At 42.6% G+C, this 19,395-nt stretch overlaps 1 protein-coding gene across 1 annotated transcript in view; it reads right to left on the minus strand.

Moving 5' to 3' along the window:
• b4galt6 (UDP-Gal:betaGlcNAc beta 1,4- galactosyltransferase, polypeptide 6) overlaps positions 1-19,395 on the minus strand; it is a 79,017-nt gene that overhangs the window by 8,680 nt on the left and 50,942 nt on the right. The window contains exons 2-7 of the mRNA XM_067977984.1: positions 18,565-18,684; positions 11,484-11,597; positions 9,516-9,640; positions 8,649-8,765; positions 1,507-1,694; positions 547-669 (exon numbers count right to left, since the gene is read on the minus strand). Of these exons, the coding sequence (XP_067834085.1) occupies positions 547-669; positions 1,507-1,694; positions 8,649-8,765; positions 9,516-9,640; positions 11,484-11,597; positions 18,565-18,684 (787 nt within the window). The remainder of the gene's footprint in view (positions 1-546; positions 670-1,506; positions 1,695-8,648; positions 8,766-9,515; positions 9,641-11,483; positions 11,598-18,564; positions 18,685-19,395) is intronic.

Below are 19,395 nucleotides of genomic sequence, written 5' to 3' on the forward strand. Positions count from 1 at the left end.
AATATCATCTGCTTCTCCCTTAAAATGATGCAATGGGCTCTGCTTCAACTATTCCCAGTTGCTAAATCATTCCATGATCCAGGAACTTCCTAAATAAATTTCTCCTAACGTCTCACTTCACACACTGACAATTCTAAATTGATGACCCCCTTGTCACTGACTCCCTAAACAGAGGAAATAGTCTTTCCCTATTCACACTATAAAAACTTTCATAATTTTCAGAAATCACCTCTTAGCAGTTTCTGTTCCAGAAGAAATATTCCAGAATCTCAAAACTCACCTCAACTTTTCTAAGGCGGGGAACTGACGCACAATATTGGAGGCAGAATAAAGGTAAAGCCCTCTCTAATTGCGCTCTAGTTAACCTGTGAGCGCTGCACGTGAACGCCGTTTAATATCTTCCATCTCCAATTCAAATTATCCTCTATCTTTGGTATAAAAATGCAGCAAAATGCAAACTATTTTACAGAAAAAGTTAGCTCAGCCCTATTCATCTTTGAGTCACCGGCTCCAGCCATAAATCTGTACCTCTGAACGGGTTCTTACCTACGCCACAGATCATCATCCTCTCCACCCCATCCCCAGAAAGCATTGGGAAAGCCATTGACTTTTTTGTACTGCTCCACTGTCAGACCACTGACTCCACCAAAGAATTCGTTGTATGGTAGACTAGAAAGTAAGAGGAAAAAAAAAAGTCATCCATGGACTGTATGATATGAAAGTTTAAAACAAAAAAGAATCCAAAAGAAAATGGAAATACAAAACTCACCCATTTAGTTTGTTAGTGCATTAAAAAAGATGTTTAATACGTTAAACAGAACATAAAATATACAGGTCAAAGCAGCAACTTGTTAAAAAGAAATCAAACATAGCAGCTGTGTTTCAGCTTAAACAAACTATTAAGAAAATTATTCCACTCAATTAACAGAATGCAGCGACAGAAAAGGGTTCTGGATGATTATTTATGTTCCCAGGTACAACTGAAGATAAAAGCATCTACAAAGTTACTGGTGAATCAAAGTACATTTAACGGGAAGCTGATGATGGTGAAAGGAATAGAAGGATATGCTGATAGGGTTAGATGAAGTAGGGTGGGAGCAGGCTCGTGTGGAACATAAACACCCACATAGACCAGTTGGGCCGAATGGCCTGTTTCTGTACTGTAATTTCTATATAATTCTATGCATTTTCTCCTAATAGCAGCAAGGTATCCTGGATGTATGACACTGCAAATAATCGCAGATTACAGAGAAATGTTTATGTCCTGACTAATCCAATTTCCATTCAATAGGTTATAGAAATAAGGACGAGCAAAAGCCAAAATTTAGCTCTTAAATTCGTAAGAATGGTGCAAAAGTAGAACTTAACCGTACAATTTCAGAACCTGCACTGTGCAGGTTCCTCTGCTTCCCTCCGCCACCCCCTCCCCCCAACCCAAACATGGAAAAATTTCAGAGGAATACATCCAAACTATAGGAGCTGCAAATGGATGGCGCAGGTACTTACATGTACATGTACTTATCCAGCTTTGATGCAAAATGTCGTGGCATTTGCCCACATCCATAGTAGTTTCGATCACTTTCTGGTATGTGATCAACATCATGGAAAACGAGACAGTCCCAATCCAGATCCTTCATAGCTTCCATAAAGCCAACATTAAATAGCATTGCACGATTAAAGGGATAGTTACCAGCCTGGGGTGAGAAAAGGAAGAGGAGCACATTTAATTACACATAATAGTACTGCACTCAAACAATTTCAGAATTATACAGCTACAGCATATGAAGTTTTAAACCATTATACATGGTTGCTTTTCTTTCTGGACTACTTCAAGGAAATATGGAACTGAGTAAATAGGCAACAAAAAAGGCCAACCGAAAAATAGAAATTGGATGCCAGAAAACAACTTGAAGTTATAGTGTCTTTAATGTAGAAAAACGTCCCAAAGTACTCCAAAGAGGAGAAAAGGAGTAGGTGCTGAGCATTGTGGAATGATTAGGAGACCTGACCAAAAGCTTGGTCAAAAAAATGTGTTTTGAGAAGGAGGGAGGATGGTGGGAGCAGAGATAGATGAGTAAAAGATAGACGAGAGAGATGGAGATAAGAGAAAGAGAGAAGAAAGGTAGGCGGAGGGAGGGAGAGGAAGAAACAAATGGTTGCATTTAGAAAATGCCTTTTATGACCTCAGGACGTCCCAAAGTGCTTTACAGCCAATTAAGTACTTATGACGTGTAGTCACTGTTGCAATGTACGGTAGCATAGTGGTTATGTTATTGGCTAGTAGTCCAGAGGCCTGGACTAATAATCCAGAGTCATGAGTTCAAATCCCGCCACGGCAGCTGTGGAATTTAAATTCAATTAATTAAATAAAATCTGGAATAAAAAAAACTAGTATCAGGATTGGTGGCCATGAAACTACTGGATTTTTGTAAAAACCCATCTGGTTCACTAATTTCCTTTAGGGAAGGAAACCTGCAGTCCTTACCCGGTCAGGCCTATATGTGACTCCAGACCCACAGCAATGTGGTTGATTCTTAATCACCCTCTGAAATGACCAAGCAAGCCACTCAGTTATACAATCTTGTGCCAAAATTGGGAGAGCTGTCCCACAGACTAGTGAAGCACTCACAATCATACCATTCAGCCATAGTTCCAGACTCTTCCATCACCATCCCTGGGTATGTCCTGTCCCACCGGCAAGACAGACCCACCAGAGGTGGGGGTACAGTGATATACAGTCAGGAGGGAGTGGCCCTGGGAGTCCTCAACATTGACTCCGGACCCCATGAAATCTCATGGCATCAGGTCAAAAGTGGGCAAGGAAACCTCCTGCTGATTACCACCTACCGCCCTCCCTCAGCTGATGAATCAGTCCTCCTCCATGTCGAGCACCACTTGGAGGAAGCACTGAGGGTAGCAAGGGCACAGAATGTACTCTGGGTGGGGGACTTCAATGTTCATCACCAAGAGTGGCTCCGTAGTACCACTACTGACCAAGCCCTGAAGGACGTAGCCGCCAGATTCGGCCTGCGGTAGGTGGCAACACGAGGGAAAAACCGACTTGACCTTGTCCTCACCAATCTACCAGTCGCAGATGCATCTGTCCATGACAGTATTGGTAGGAGTGACCACCGGACAGTGCTCATGGAGACGAAGTCCCGTCTTCACACTGAGGATACCATCCAACGTGTTGGGTGGCACTACCACCGTGCTAAATGGGATAGATTCAGAACAGATCTAGCAGCTCAAAACTGGGGATCCATGAAGCGCTGTGGGTCATCAGCAGCAGATTTGTATTCCAGCACAATCTGTAACCTCAAGGCCCAGCATTACCAACAAGCCAGGGGATCAACCCTGGTTCAATGAGGTGTGTAGAAGAGCATGCCAGGAGCAGCACCAGGCGTACCTAAAAATGAGGTGCCAACCTGGTGAAGCTACAACTCACGACTACATGCATGCGAAACAGCAGAAGCAACATGCTATACACAGAACTAAGCGATTCCACAACTGACAGATGAGATCAAAGCTCTGTAGTCCTGCCACATCCAGTCGTGAATGGGGGTGGACAATTAAACAACTAACGGGAGGAGGAGGCTCTGTAAACATCCCCATCCTCAATGATGGCAGAGTCCAGCACGTGAGTGCAAAAGGCAAGGCTGAAGCCAGGAGTGCAGAGTAGATGATCCATCTCGGCCTCCTCCCGATATCCTCACCATCACAGAAACCAGTCGTCAGCCAATTCGATTCACTCCACATGATATCAAGAAATGGTTTGATATCGTTGATATTGCACTCGATAAAACAAAGGCTTTGGGCCCCGACAACATCCCGGCTGTAGTGCTGAAGACTTGTGCTCCAGAACTAGCTGCGCCTCTAGACGAGCTGTTCCAGTACAGCTACAACACTAGCATCTAACAGACAATGTGGAAAATTGCCCAGGTATGTCCTGTCCACAAAAAGCAGGACAAATCCAATCCGGCCAATTATCGCCCCATCAGTCTACTCTCGATCATCAGCAAAGTGATGGAAGGTGTCGTCGACAGTGCTATCAAGCAGCACTTACTCACCAATAACCTGCTCACCGATGCTCAGTTTGGGTTCCACCAGGACCACTCGGCTCCAGACCTCATTACAGCCTTGGTCCAAACATGGACAAAAGAGCTGAATTCCAGAGGTGAGGTGAGAGTAACTGCCCTTGACATCAAGGCAGCATTTGACTGAGTGTGGCACCAAGGAGCCAGAGTAAAATTGAAGTCAATGGGAATCAGCGGGAAAACTCTCCAGTGGCTGGAGTCATACCTAGCACAAAGGGAGATGGTCGTGGTTGTTGGGAGGCCAATCATCTCAGCCCCAGGACATTGCTGCAGGAGTTCCTCAGGGCAGTGTCCTAGGCCCAACCATCTTCAGCTGCTTCATCAATGACCTTCCCTCCATCATAAGGTCAGAAATGGGGATGTTCACTGATGATTGCACAGTGTTCAGTTGCATTCACAAACCCTCAGATAACGAAGCAGTCCGTGCCCGCATGCAACAAGACCTGGACAACATCCAGGCTTGGGCTGATAAGTGGCAACTAACATTCGTGCCAGACAAGTGCCAGGCAATGACCATCTCCAACGAGAGAGAATCTAACCACCTCCCCTTGACATCCAACGGTATTACCATCGCCGAATCCCCCACCATCAGCATCCTGGGGGCCATCATTGACCAGAAACTTAACTGGACCAGCCACATAAATACCGTAGGTACAAGAGCAGGTCAGAGGCTGGGTATTCTGTGGCGAGTCACTCACCTCCGGACTCCCCAAAGCCTTTCCACCATCTACAAGGCACAAGTCAGGAGTGTAATGGAATACTCTCCACTTGCCTGGATTAGTGCAGCTCCAACACTCGAAACTCGACACCATCCAGGACAAAGCAGCCTGCTTGATTGGCACCCCATCCACCACCCTAAACATTCACTCCCTCCACCACCGGCGTACAATGGCTGTAGTGTGTACCATCCACAGGATGCACTGCAGCAACTCGCCAAGGCTTCTTCAACAGCACCTCCAAAACCCGCGACCTCTACCACCTATAAGGAAAGGGGCAGCAGGCACATGGGAACACCACCACCTGCACGTTCCCCTCCAAGTCACACACCATCCCGACTTGGAAATATATCGCCGTTCCTTCATCGTCGCTGGGTCAAAATCCTGGAACTCCCTCCCTAACAGCACTGTGGGAGAACCTTCACCACAGACTGCAGCGGTTCAAGAAGGCGGCTCACCACCACCTTCTCAAGTGCAATTAAGGATGGGCAATAAATGCCGCCTTTGCCAACGACGCCCTCATCTCATGAATGAATAAAAAAAACTGCAGCAGCCAATTTGCAAACAGGAAGGTCCCACAAACGATGAGATAATGACCAGATAATATGATTTTAATGATATTGGTTGATGGATAAATGTTAGCCAGATAACAGGAGAATTCCCCTGCTTTTCAAATAGTGTTATGGGATATTTTACACCCAACTGAGGGCAGATCGGGCCTCGGTGTAAAGGTCTCATCGAAAGACAGTACCAACAGTGCAACACTCCCTCAGTAATGCACTGAAATATCAGCCTGCACTATGTGCTGGAGCTCAGGTTTCTGGAGTGGGGCTTGAACCTGAATCAGAGCAGAGTGCTACCTCTCAGAGGGAGAGAGCACAAGAGGAAGAAAGAGAATGAAAGGGTTACAAGAGAGAAAATTAATGAGAGCGCAGTTACAAGAGACCACGAGAAACTAACCCATATTTACAGATATTGCCAAGGGGAAATACATAAATGACAAAAAGGAGGGGGCCAAGGATGGAACCTTGAAGGATACATCAGAGGTAATCTGTGGGCAGGAGAACAAGCAGTTCTGGACATAACGTGGGTCAGGTAGGAGTAAAACACAATGGCAGTCACACAGATAAGAGGCCATGGAGAAGGCTGCGGTGACTGACTACATTGAATGCCACAGGTGAAAAAGGGATGGAATACTGCAGTCAGAGCCAGAGGATGTCACTAGTGACTTTGACTAAGGGGATTCATTGCCTTTGGCAGGATAGAAACTAGATTCGAACTGGGAATTATGAATGAAATGAGCATGGAATTGATTGTGAATAACATCCTCAAGGATATGAGAGGAAAGTGAGCTGGACTTTATAAGGAGGGGTGATGACGGCTTTTTTGAAGAAAGTAACTGCCAGAACAAAAGGGCCTATTAACAATTTCAGCGAGCACTGGGGCAAAGGAAGGTAGTTAAATGGTCAGGAGTTGGGGGAAATCGAGGGAGAAGGAGGTGAGTCTCATGGAAAAAAGTGAGCTTGGATAGCTAGGGTGGAGCAGGGTTTGAGATAATCTGGGATGGGGGCAGGAATGAGGAGGCAGCAGCAGAGACAGTTGCATGGATAGTCTTAATATTTAAGAAAAAGACCATAAGCTTCTTGCATTTGGTATTAGAAGTGAGGGTGAATGAGGTTCAGGGAAGGTGATCAGAGGAAGTGGTTTGTTGTTGTGTGAGATTGTCCTTACTTGCCAGATGACCCTGGAATAGGAGAAGTTGGCTGTAGACAGGGAGGTGCGTTATTGTTCAAGATGGTAAAGCCATATGTGGTGTTGTATGACAAGGCCTCAATCATATGCCAGGTGTGCAAGACGCCAGAGGGCCTCAGGCATGAGGATGCAAAAGTGTGAACTCTCATCAGGGGTCAGAAACTGTGAAGGACTTAGTGTGGATGAGGACATCAAAAGGAGGACCAAGTGAGATGTTGAGCCATGGCATGGCAAATGAGGTCAAAGAGGAAGTTGGGAGTTAGAAAGTGCCTCGATGGGGTTGCCAGGGCTTTGAAGGCAGGTGAATGTCCCTACTCCCAAGGCTAGAGGTTGAGCAGAGGGTTGGAGTTAGGCTGGGGGATATGGATGGTGAGAAAGCCAAGGACGTGATCAGAGATGGCTTAATCATTGATCAAATGCTGTTTGGGTGCCCCAGTAGAGAGATGAAATCAACACCAGAGAGACAACATATGATGGATTCACCAGGATGATGCCAGAGATGGGAAAATATAAAGGAGACTTGAAATACTGTGGTTATTTCCTCAGAGCAGGGAAGGTTAAGAGATTTAGAATCATAGAATCATAGAAGTTTACAACATGGAAACAGGCCCTTCGGCCCAACATGTCCATGTCGCCCAGTTTATACCACTAAGCTGGTCCCAATTGCCTGCACTTGGCCCATATCCCTCTATACCCATCTTACCCATGTAACTGTCCAAATGCTTTTTAAAAGACAAAATTGTACCCGCCTCTACTACTGCCTCTGGCAGCTCGTTCCAGACACTCACCACCCTTTGAGTGAAAAAATTGCCCCTCTGGATCCTTTTGTATCTCTCCCTTCTCACCTTAAATCTATGCCCCCTTGTTATAGACTCCCCTACCTTTGGGGGGATTGGGAGAGGTTTTTAAAATTGTGAACAAAAATTTATATAGCACCTTTAACATAGAAAAATGTCCCAAGGTACTTCAGAGGCATGAGGTGAAAAAAAGCCAAGTTACAAGGAGAGATTAGGATAGGTGACCAAAAGCTTGGCTAAAGATGTGGATTTTTAAGGAAGGTCTTAAAGGAAGAGAGGCAGATAAAAACGCAAGACAAGTTTAGAGAAAGAATCCCGGAGAGTGGGACCCAGGGGGGTGAAGGCCACCAATAATTGGACAAAAAAAGAGGGGTAATGCACAGCAGGCCAGTGTCAGAGGAACAGGGAGTTGTGGGGCTGGAGGAGGTTAGAGAGGATTGAGGTCATGGATTGATTTAAACACAAGGATAGACGAGGAAAGAGGGATGGAGGAGAAAATTAATTCTAGAAAGTCAACTGGGCAGGATGATTTGTTAGAATATGGCAATTAGGGACTAGTCTTAGCTATAATGCCTGCACTATTCATCATGATATTGGGTATGTTATTTAATACAGGGCTGCCGGTGCCTTCAAGCGTAAAATAAATTGGAGACAAAAAAAACTTGGAATGTAATAAAAGGCTAACATTTCTCATCAATGCTTCTTTTCCACTCACAAATGGTCTAAATTCAATTGTAGTTTCATCACTTGTGTTTAGTCAGGCCAGCAAAAATGAGACTACACTGATCAGCTGTATTTTATATAACCACCAAAATACTAGGCGGTATAATATTTAGCACCATCTAGCGAGTCAAAATGATATCTATACTATTCAAGTAATCCATACTTAAATTCTACTCATTAAGAGTAATGCACTCCAGTATAACTGCAAAATAAAATTCTGTTGTCATTTAAAATCCTCAATTTCCAACTTTTCTCCACTCAAATTCTATGCATCATTCCCTGGTTGGGGCAGCAACCAGATGATGCACTCCCAGGTCTCTAACAATATTCTAAAAACAGTCTAGGTAGCTCATTTTCTTTTCCCAATAATGAAGGGATAGGGATAGGGATATAGCACTACCACATCTATCATGTGAGAAATAACAGCTCAAACTTGTTGCAACTTCACATCTATTACATCACCCAAATAGAAAAGTTTTTAGCTGCGGTCCGATTTCCACCTTCTTTAAAAAAAAACTACTTGGGATCTGGTTGGCTCCTACAAACTAAATTGTAAAAAATGTTACCTGCTCAATAACGTAGAAGCCAAACTGCACATGTTGTCGTTGAAGCATAGGAATCAAGTGCCGAAAAAGAATTGGTAGATGTTCATGGCGGTTGCGGAATGGAATAAGGATTGCCACCTGTAAAATACAACTAACTTAGAATTTTATCTTCTGTTCAGAATGAATATTTTCCAGAAATGCTATGGACATATGATCAACTGGAGATGTTTTGAAACTCTACCCTATTTAAGACGGTTAGATAAGGGTTGAATACACCAACTCTTTGGATACATCCAGTGTCCTCAAAAAACACATGCCTGACTGCCCCCCCCCCCCCCCCCCCCCCGCTATTTCTCCCTTATGCTAAAGGCATCACCTTTCTTCACTGCAGTGCACTTTATATAAAATGGCATCATTGCCAACTTATGTTCTGTGCTACACAATTTTATAGAATTTATGATTGATCAAGAATGTCTCATTTCTGATACAAATGTTTTGGAACGTTACATAGGAACGATAAAGACAATAAACTGACCATAATTACAGTATCCTATTAGAAAAGTCTGTAAGCTGTAGTTTCTTATTGTGTTATACCGCATCATTTTTATTAAATTATTTAAGGGGCCTCTCAATGATTCAGCTAGTTACGACAGTGAGAAGCTAAACTATAAACCATAAAAATCAATGTTCAATCCATGGTATGAAATTCCTCCCACTCTGCTGAGATTTGCAATCTCAGTTGCATTGCAGTGTAGAGTGGAATCTCACTAGCTCATGTGGAACTAATTGATGGGGTGCAATAAGACAGGCAATTTTCTTGTAAAAGATTTGTTTTCATAGTGTTTTCTGTAAAGCTCCACAGTTTTAGTTCACAATTTGATACCTCACCTTCCAGCGAGGTTTGCAATCCTTTGGCTTCCAGTGGCCTCCATATTCGATTTCTAAATCTTGTGAAAATAAGCGCTGGATTTCTTCCATGCCGATTTCACTCATGTTAACATCAATAAACCCTTCTGAAAAGAAAAAAATAGCAAAACAGGAGATGAGGAGAAATTTCTTTACGCAGCAAGTTGTTCTGATCTGGAATACGCTACCTGAAAGGGTGGTGGAAACAGGTTCAATAGTAACTTTCAAAAGGGAATTGGATATTTACTTGAAAAGCAAAAAATTGCAGGGCTATGGGAAAAGAGCAGGGGTGTGGGACTAATTGGATAGCTCCTTCAAAGAGTCAGCACAGGCATGATGGGCTGAACAGCCTCCTTCTGTGCTGTATGATTCTATCATATGCATATTCAGAATGACCATTGGACTACTCATTAAGAGTAATGCACTCCAGTATAACTGCAAAATAAAATTATCGGGGCGATTTTGTGAGGCATGCAACATTGCCAGACAGGAGCGTTTGGGTTAGGGCTAGAGCTATACATAACATTATAGAGCAGATTCTGTTCACAGTACTGTCTAGGCAGGGTCCACACTAGGAACCTGGCTAGTTACTAAATTACGTACATCTTAGCCGATCATCCATAGCATTGTTCACCGTAAATCAGAGGATACGCTCAAGTGTGACGTCAGAGAGAATTAATTTGAGTAGGGATGGCTCATTACTGTAGAATAGGGCAGGGGAATATTGTAATGTAGGCTATAGCAATCTTGTGCTGTTATAATTAGTAGTGGGAGTGGGGGGGGGGGGGTAAGAGAAAAGAAACAGTTTCACATGATCAAACTGGAGTATTAAAAATTAAATGGTTCTCCAGTATTAAAATACCCTACCTCCACGACAAAACAAGCACAAGGGACCCACTGGTGCATGGAAATAGGAAGAGTACTCTCCTACCATGACATTCATAGTCCCAGTTCTCTAAATAAAGGCTTCCTCCACATATTAACCTTTCCTTTAACTCCCCCCACTGCTCTCATTATTGACAATGATTGCCTTCATGCATTACATGGTGTTGCAAAAATAGAGTAGGCATGGAAGCAAAGGTAAGCCTTGCCTTGAGCAGTACTATTTCTGTGTTGCTTATTCTTAATATGACCTCAGCCACACAAAATATTGCGAATTTAAAATGGACTTCAATTAGCTGTATTCTTAAAAGGGTTCCTTTATTTTTTTGGGTAAGGGGACTAAAAGACCATACAAGAATACTGTCTAGGGAAATCTACATTTCTGTGAGGACTATCTGGTCCAGGTGGTTTCCTGGAGTGATGGCATTGCATGTATATTACTACATATATTCACAAGTTAATTGCTTCAAAAATTGCCTCATGTTTTTGAAACATAAGGTAGGATCTTCCTCTGAAGTTATCGGATTTTCTGCCTTAACTTGTGTGGGCAGTTTGGAAAGTTGGACACGGTGCCATACAGTCAAATTCTCCCCCATTTGCTGGTCAGTATTGTTATTTCAGCATCGCTTGCAGCAGATGCACCAGACCATTGGACAAAAAAAGGCAGTAACAGTGGATGTCAGAATGCATATTTTCCTGTGGATGTGTTACTATGTTAAAGGCGCTATATAAATGCAAGTTGTTGCTGTGTTTAAGGTATTGGGAGAGTGTGTCGGAATTGTACCAGTATATTTGATTAGATCAACCTGCTTAAGTAACATTGTGCTAGTAGTTATTTCTCCATTGCAAAAAAAAGACCAGAATTAATGAACAGCAACTAATATAGAGGCATCTGTGGTGCCCCAAAAGTCCAGCGGGCAGCTCATGTGTTCACTAAAAAAGCACTTGTCTGAGAGTAGAATCACTGTATGCAAAGGAAATGGTTGGAGAACTGGAACAAAAACTACTGTAAGCAGATACAGATTGGTAATTGCTTTCAGTTACTACAAGTTTATTTATATGACTTACTCATAGAAGGTAGTTTTTCTGGACAAGGCAGGCCAGGAGAATATGTGAAATCTTCTGGAAGATATGTTGCACCTTGACCAAGGTATTCACTTGAATTATACCCTTCAAGATAATCTAGAGGGGGGAAAAAAGATAGTGTGGCATGGTCAATGAATGCAACACAACACAACTGGCACTGATACTATGGGCCGAATGATTCTCTGATTCTAAATGAACTTCTAAATGTAATTTAGTTTTAAAAATGGTATATAAAAACAAAAGATACTTGCTGATCTGCACACTAAACATTTTATTCCCTTTTCAGAAGCACTTCTTTCCCACATGTAATTAGCTTACTGCTCTTGAACCAATGTTTCTTTCCTTAGGATTAAACATTTTAATATCTTTATAGCCCAAAAGTGACAATTCTCCTTTGCGTGAACATGTGTGTGTATTCGGTCGCACATCAAAGAATAGCCAAAAGGAAACTAGCAATGACAGATGTAACATAAGTTTAATCCTGGTAGCTGCTGGGAGCATAGAAAGATGAAAAAATTTGTATTGTAAGAGCATAGCTTTTGTGATCCCGAGATTAATAATTTTGAAGGCCCGTTTCATCTGATCCACTCTGAGGTTACCTTCTCTAACCTGCTTGTCAACTTGGCTCACTGGTAGCATTCTCACCTGAATTAGAAAGGTGTGGGGTCAAGCCACACTCCAGGACTTGAGCACACAATTTAGACGGATACTTCAGACCAATACAGAGGGTGTGCTAGATTGCTGGAGGTTCTGTCTTTGAGACATTAAACTGAGGCCCTTTCTGCTGATTCAGGTGGACATAAATGATCCCATGACACTATTCAACAAAGAACAGGGAGCTCTCCTGGCCCACATCTCCCAACCGACACCAGCAAAACAGTTTAGCTGGTCAATTATCTCACTGCTGTTTATAGGACCTTGCTGTGCATAATGGTTGTTGCATTTGCCTACATAACAGTGATGAAAAGTATTTATTTGGCTGTGAAGTACTTTGGGACATCCCATGGACATGAAAGGTATGTTAATGTTTTCTCTTCCTTTACTTCCCTTTCTTAAATAATAGGCCACATGAGCCTCCCTCCAATCCATTGGAACTAGTTCATAGATTACACAGAATGAACAACAGGCCATTCAGCCCAATAGGTCCATGCCAGTGTTTATGCTCCACATGAGCCTCCTCCCACCCTTCTTCATCTAAACCCATCAACACATCCTTCTATTCCTTTCTCCCTCATATGTTTATCTAGCTTCCCCTTAAATGCATCTATGCTAGTCGCCTCAACTACTCCTGGTGGTAGCGAGTTCCACATTCTAACCACTCTCTGGGTAAAGAAATTTCTTCTGAATTCCCTATTGGATTTAGTAGCGACTATCTTATATTTATGGCCCCTAGTTCTTATCTCCCCTGCAAGTGGAAACATCTTCTCTACGTCTACCCTATTAAACCTTTTCATAATCTTAAAGACCTCTATCAGGTCACCCCTCAGTCTTCTTTTCTAGAGAAAAGAGCCCCAGCCTGTTCAATCTTTCCTGATAGGTATAACCTCAGCATCTTCCTAGTAAATCTTTTCTGCAACTTCTCCAATGCCTCTAACTTTTTTTAATACTAGAGACCAGAACTGTTCACAGTACTCCAAGTGTATAAACTTGTCTAGAACCTTGAAGTTTAACATAACTTCTCTGCTTGTCAATTCTATCCCTCTAGAAATGAACCCCAGTACATGGTTTGCTTATTTTTTTAAATGGCCTTATTAACTTGCATCACTACTTTTAGTGATTTGTGTATCTGTACCCCAGAGCCCTCTGCTCCTCTACCCATTTAGACGCTATTTTCCAAGGAGTAGGGGCCTCCTTATACTTCCTACCAAAATGTGGTACCTCACACTTATCTATATTGAAATTCATTTGCCAATTACACGCCCATTCTGCAAGTTTATTAATGTCTTCCTGTACTTTGTCGCAGTCCTCCTCAGTATTAACTATACTCCCCAATTTAGTAGAAATTGTACTTCTGATACCAGAGTCCAAATCGTTTATGTAAATGGTGAACAGTGGTTCTAGCACCGATCCTTGTGGACCACCACTTCCCACCTTTTCCCAGTCTGACTAACCACCTTTAACCCCTACTCTTTTTTCTGTTTTGTAACCACCTTGCTATCCATTCTGCTACTTGTCCCCTGACTCCACATGCTCTGATCTTAGTCATGAGTCTACTATGCAGTACCTTATCAAAGGCCTTTTGAAAATCCAAATATGTTACATCTACTACATTACCCCTCCCTACTCTTTTTGTGACTTCCTCAAAGAATTCATTAAGGTTGGTCAAGCATGACATACCCTTTTGAAATCCATGCTGACTATTCTTATTGTATTTTTGGTTTCTAGATGTTTTTCTATTATATCTTTGAGTAAGGATTCCACTATCTTTACTACCACCACTGGTCCCAGCCTAGTTTAAGTGCAGCCCACCCCAATGGAACAGTTCCCTCCTTACTCAGTACTGGAGCCAGCGCCCCATGAATTGAAACCCCTGCTTCCCACACCACTCTTTCAGCCACGCATTTAACCATCTGAGCTGTTTGTCTCTACGCCAATTTGCGTGTGGTTCAGGTAATAATCCAGAGATCATCATCTTTGAAGTTCTGCTTTTTAATTTGGACCTTAGCTCCTCAAACACTCTCAGCAGAACCTCATTCTTAGTTCTACCTACGTCGTTGGTTCCTATGTGGACCACGACAACTGGATCTTCCCCCTCGTGCTCCAAGTTCTTTTCCAGCCGCAAGGAAATATCCTTAACCATGGCACTGGTCAGGCAACACAGCCTTCGGGACTCCCCCTGACCATACTATCCCTTACCACATTCCTTTTTACACCCCCCACTTGAATGCCCTCCTGTACCATGTGCTGTGGTCAGTTTCAGGTAGCAAGTACCTCGTACCTGTTCGACAAGGGCAAAGGCTCCTCCATCACTGCATTCTGGGCCCCCATACCTGCCTGTCTCGCAGTCACATCCTCCTGTCCCTGACCAAATCTAAACAACTACTAACCTAAGGGGTGTGACTGCCTCCTAGATCAACATGTCCGGATGACTCTCCTCCTCCTTGATGCATTGCAATGTCTGCAGCTCGGATTCCAGTTCAACAACTCTGAGCCGAAGTTTCTTGAAAGACTGGGGAAGCTGGGGTTGTTCTCTTTAGAACAGAGGTTAAGGGGAGATTTGATAGAGGTGTTCAAATCATGAACGGTTTTGACAGAGTAAATAAGGAAAAACTGCTTCCAGTAGCAGAAGGGTCAGTAACCAGAGGACACAGATTTAAGGTGGTGATCTGCAAAAGGGCCAGAGGCAACATGTGGAAACTTTTTTTTTATAAACGCAGCACGTTATGATCTGGAATGCACTGCCTGAAAGGGTGGCTGGAGCAGATTCAATAGCAACTGGATAAATACTTCAAAGAAAATATATTTTTTTAAAAAACAGGGCTATGGGGAAAGAACAGGTGGGAGTGGGATTAATTGCATAGCTCTTTCAAAGAGCCGGCACAGGCACGATGGGCCAAATGGTCCGTACTATTGTACGTCATAAATAAAAATACTTCCTCTAATAGTATATATGTAGCTCATCTGCTATATCTTTATCCTCATGCCTAACCTGCCCAATAAATCTCCTTAATTGTTTTCTAACTTCTAGCTTTGTCATCGCTGATATAATTGTCAATGATCCTTTTAGTATTAATTATCAGCTTTGGTTACCTTCAGCTTAAACACGTCACTACACTGTACGTGATTATTCCCTTTATACCCAGTGAAATACTTCAGTTAATTTCTCAACGAATCTCTTGACTGTGCCATTTAGGTTTCACGTCACCATGAACCCTTCTTTTAATCTTATGGACATACGAAAGTTTCTACATCCATCAGCACAGATTTAAATAAACTCCATTATTCTTCAGTATTGCAGTTATTTTTGCCTAGCAGCATATCACAATGAACCTTCCCTAAATTTTCTTTCCAAGTAATACTCTCATTAAGTATGACCTTGAGGTACAGAAATGGAAAAGAATTGTATATAGCCAAGGCTTAGGAAACTGTCTGGTAGACCCAACTCCACATTCATCAATTGCTGAAAGGATCTGTTCAATAGCAGTCCTAATAAAATAGTCATGGCAGTCCTAATAAAATAGTAACCGCTCACAGCTCATAATCTGCTATGAAAAGTTTAACTAGTTGAGCACAGAGTATGTATTCAAGATACCCACAGTCTAACAGAAAGGCAGAAAATACTGTGGAGAAGTTGAAAAATTTGCTGAAGGAAACCAAAGCCAATGGCCAAAATTTATATTTCGCCTTGCCTGACTATAGTAAGTTACAAAGCGAATTTGGAACATCTGTTAAGCTACTTTTAGATTACTACAAAAGTAGGAATCTTATACAATCAAAAGGAATAAAACAAGTAAAAAAAAAATTAAAAGGGATTTGAAGGGGAAAAATTTGCAGGGCTATGGGGAAAGGGCAGGGGAGTGGGTCTAATTGGATAGCTCTTTCAAAAAGCCAGCGAGGCACGATGGGCCAAATGGCCTCCTTCTGTGCTGTATCATTCTATAAGAAGCTATGACAGATGATTGAACTATTTGTTCTTACTAATAGCAACTCCCTTAGATACTTGAATAATACAACATAAATGCATAATATTTCATTTGATTCTGCTGAAAAAAAACCTATGGATCTAGAATATCTTTTGAAGAAAAAAATAGGACTATCCTCCATGGGGATTTAAGCAGGGATTTTTTTTTTGGGGGGGGGGGGGGGGGGGGGCAGGGGGGATTTCTTTGGTTCTAAGATGATGCAATTGATAGTGAAATATTTGAATCAAGTCAAGTTTCTATGGTAATCCAATGCCTCAGTTGGACAGGCAGTACTTCAAGACAATGTTGATAATTAACCAACCAATTAATGAGACTGGGAGGGGTAGATCGGCCACTGGGGGCTGAAGTTCTTTCCACTTAGCTCCAAATAACCCTGGACGATTTCCACTGGATAAGAAAAGGCTGAGAAATTATTTTTTAAATTATGAAGGCTTTTGATAGAGTGAGATAGAAAGACCAACAAGGGGTCATAAATTTAAAATAGTCACTAAGTGAGAATGTTTAGGAAAAATTATTTATGCAGAGTTATTGAAGTATGGAATGCTGTGCTGGAGGAAGTAGTTGAGGCATAGACCATTGAATCTTTTAAGGTGAAAGTGGATAAATGGTTGAAGGAGAAATAGATTCAGAGACAGAGCAGGGCTGTGGGATTCATTTTAAATTGCTCTAGCAAGAGAGCAGGTAAAGACACAATGGGCCAAATGGTCCCCTTCTGTGCTGTAAATGCCTATGGTTCTATAAACTTGCAAGCCAATAGCATAACAGATAACGTGGTCCTGGCTGGGCAAGCAGTGGGATGCTTTACACTGCTGTGCTGGTAAGCCGCATAGTTTCAGCTGGTTAAAATCAAGCAGTACCCTTGTGCACGTGTTGTGGTCCTGAAACCTTGACACTTACCGCTGAGCTCCTAAGCTCTCAGGACTTATGAAAATGGGGTGTATCCATAAGAGTGGAAGCGAGTGTGTATCCCACACCACGCAAAGAGAAACCTTACTTGAGAATGGATTTCTCAATAGCTTGATTTGGAGTCCGCGTAAGCATAGTAATGGGCTTCCACGCAGGTCAGATACCTGGCTGACTGAAGCAAAGTGTAATGCATCGTTCATCCACTAGATAGAGTGCTGGCCAATTGAATGCTCAGAAGCAACAACAGAAAATGCTGGAAATACACAGCGAACAGATGGTCAGCATCCATAATGAAAAAAGACAAGTTAATGTTTCAAGTGTAGCATAACATAAGAAATAGGAACAGGAATAGGCCATATGGCCCCTCCAGCCTGCTCCGCCATTCAATAATGCAGGGATGTCTTACTGCAGTTACACAGGGCCTTGGTGAGACCACATCTGGAGTATTGTGTGCAGTTTTGGTCTCCTTACCTGAGGAAGGATGTCCTTGCCATAGAGGGAGTGCAACGAAGGTTTACCAGACTGATTCCTGGGATGGCAGGGCTGACGTATGAGGAGAGATTGGGTCGACTAGGCCTATATCCACTAGAGTTTAGAAGAATAAGAGGTGATCTCATTGAAACATATATAATTCTAACAGGACAAGACAGAGTAGATGCAGGGAGGATGTTCCTGATGGCTGGGGAGTCCAGAACCAGGGATCACAGTCTCAGGATACGGGGTATGCCATTTAGAACCGAGATGAGGAGAAATTTCTTCACTCAGAGGGTGGTGAACTGTGGAATTCTCTACCACAGAAGGCAGTGGAGGCCAAGTCATTAGATGTATTCAAGAAGGAAAGAGATATATTTCTTAATGCTAAAGGGATCAAGGGATATGGGGAAAAAGCGGGAACAGGGCACTGAGTTAGACGATCAGCCATGATCATTTTGAATGGCGGAGCAGGCCCGAAGGGCCGAATTACCTACTCTTGCTCCTATTTTTTATGTTTCTATGTAACAAGATCACGACTGTTCTTCGTCCTCAACTCCACTTTCCCGCCCAATCCCCATATCCCTACATTCCCCTTGAGTCTAAAAATCTATCTATCTATCTCAGCCTTGAATATATTCAACGACTCAGCATCCACATCTCTCTGGGGTACAGAACTCCAAAGATTTACCACCCTCAGTGAAGAAATTCCTCCTCATCTTGGTCTTAAATGGCCAACCCCTTATCCTGAGACAATGCCCCCTAGTTCTAGACTCTCCAGCCAGGGGAATCAGCCTCTCCGCATCTACCCTGTCAAGCCCTTCATCAGAACAAATTTAGCTCTCATCTTCTGGTCTGAGTAAAGCTGCTGTGGGAATGGTAGCCAGAGCTAAGCAAGTAGGTACAAGCCAGAATCATGAATTTGCTGTCCACTATAAAACAATGATCGCTCTGGCAGGTTTTACCATATTTTGAAAGCTGCAAGGGAAATGTAACATTCAAATTGTTTTACAAAATGGGTCAAGATAATAAAGATGGCCCACCTGTGCCATTAAGAGTGCTATTCCTTTTCGTGTAGCGGTCTCGAATCAGAATTCCTAACGTTCGCACATTGTCCTTCAACATTTTGCCTTGCGCTTGCATCATGAAGAGGTAGGTATTTGCTGAAAGAAAATCAGATAGCATGGTTAAACAAATTACTTGATACTGACAGTCAAACAGTGCTGTAAAACTGCAAATTACTGAAAACAATTTTGCAAACAGTGGCTCATATTCTATATTATTGAAAAAATTGGTCTGTATGTTGCTTTTCTGCAATCTGATTAGTCCATTAGGTGAAATCAACAATGGATCCATGTAAGATTGTTAAGAACACAATGTGCTTGTTTTTAAATGTCTGGGTTGTATTTTGTGCTGTCAAAGACACAGATATACACACACATTCTAGAGTATTAATAATTACAAACAGATGTAATGACAGTTTTATTCTTAAGCCCCTGACTTCAGAACTGTCCCACACCCTTGTGTTAGCTGGCCCAACCCATCTGGGAACAGTCCCAGACCCTTGCTTTAGTTGGACCACCTCAGCTGGGAACTGTCATTAGGAGCTGTGTGTTGGACCCCTTTTCAGGAACTGGTTACAAAGGAGCATAGCAGAAACCTCAGTGGGAAGATGATTTCCTGGCCACCTGTCTGATGAGGAATGATGCACATCACCAGGACACTTTCAAAAAGCAGTATATTATTTAAATGGAGAGAGATTGCAGAACTCTGAGGTACATATGGATCTGGGTGTCCTAGTACATGAATCACAAAAAGTTAGTATGCAGGTACAGCAAGAGATTAGGAAGGCAAATGGAATGTTGTAATTTATT

This window comes from Heptranchias perlo, chromosome 3 (genome assembly GCF_035084215.1).
Source record: "Heptranchias perlo isolate sHepPer1 chromosome 3, sHepPer1.hap1, whole genome shotgun sequence".
NCBI classification, from domain to species: domain Eukaryota; kingdom Metazoa; phylum Chordata; class Chondrichthyes; order Hexanchiformes; family Hexanchidae; genus Heptranchias; species Heptranchias perlo.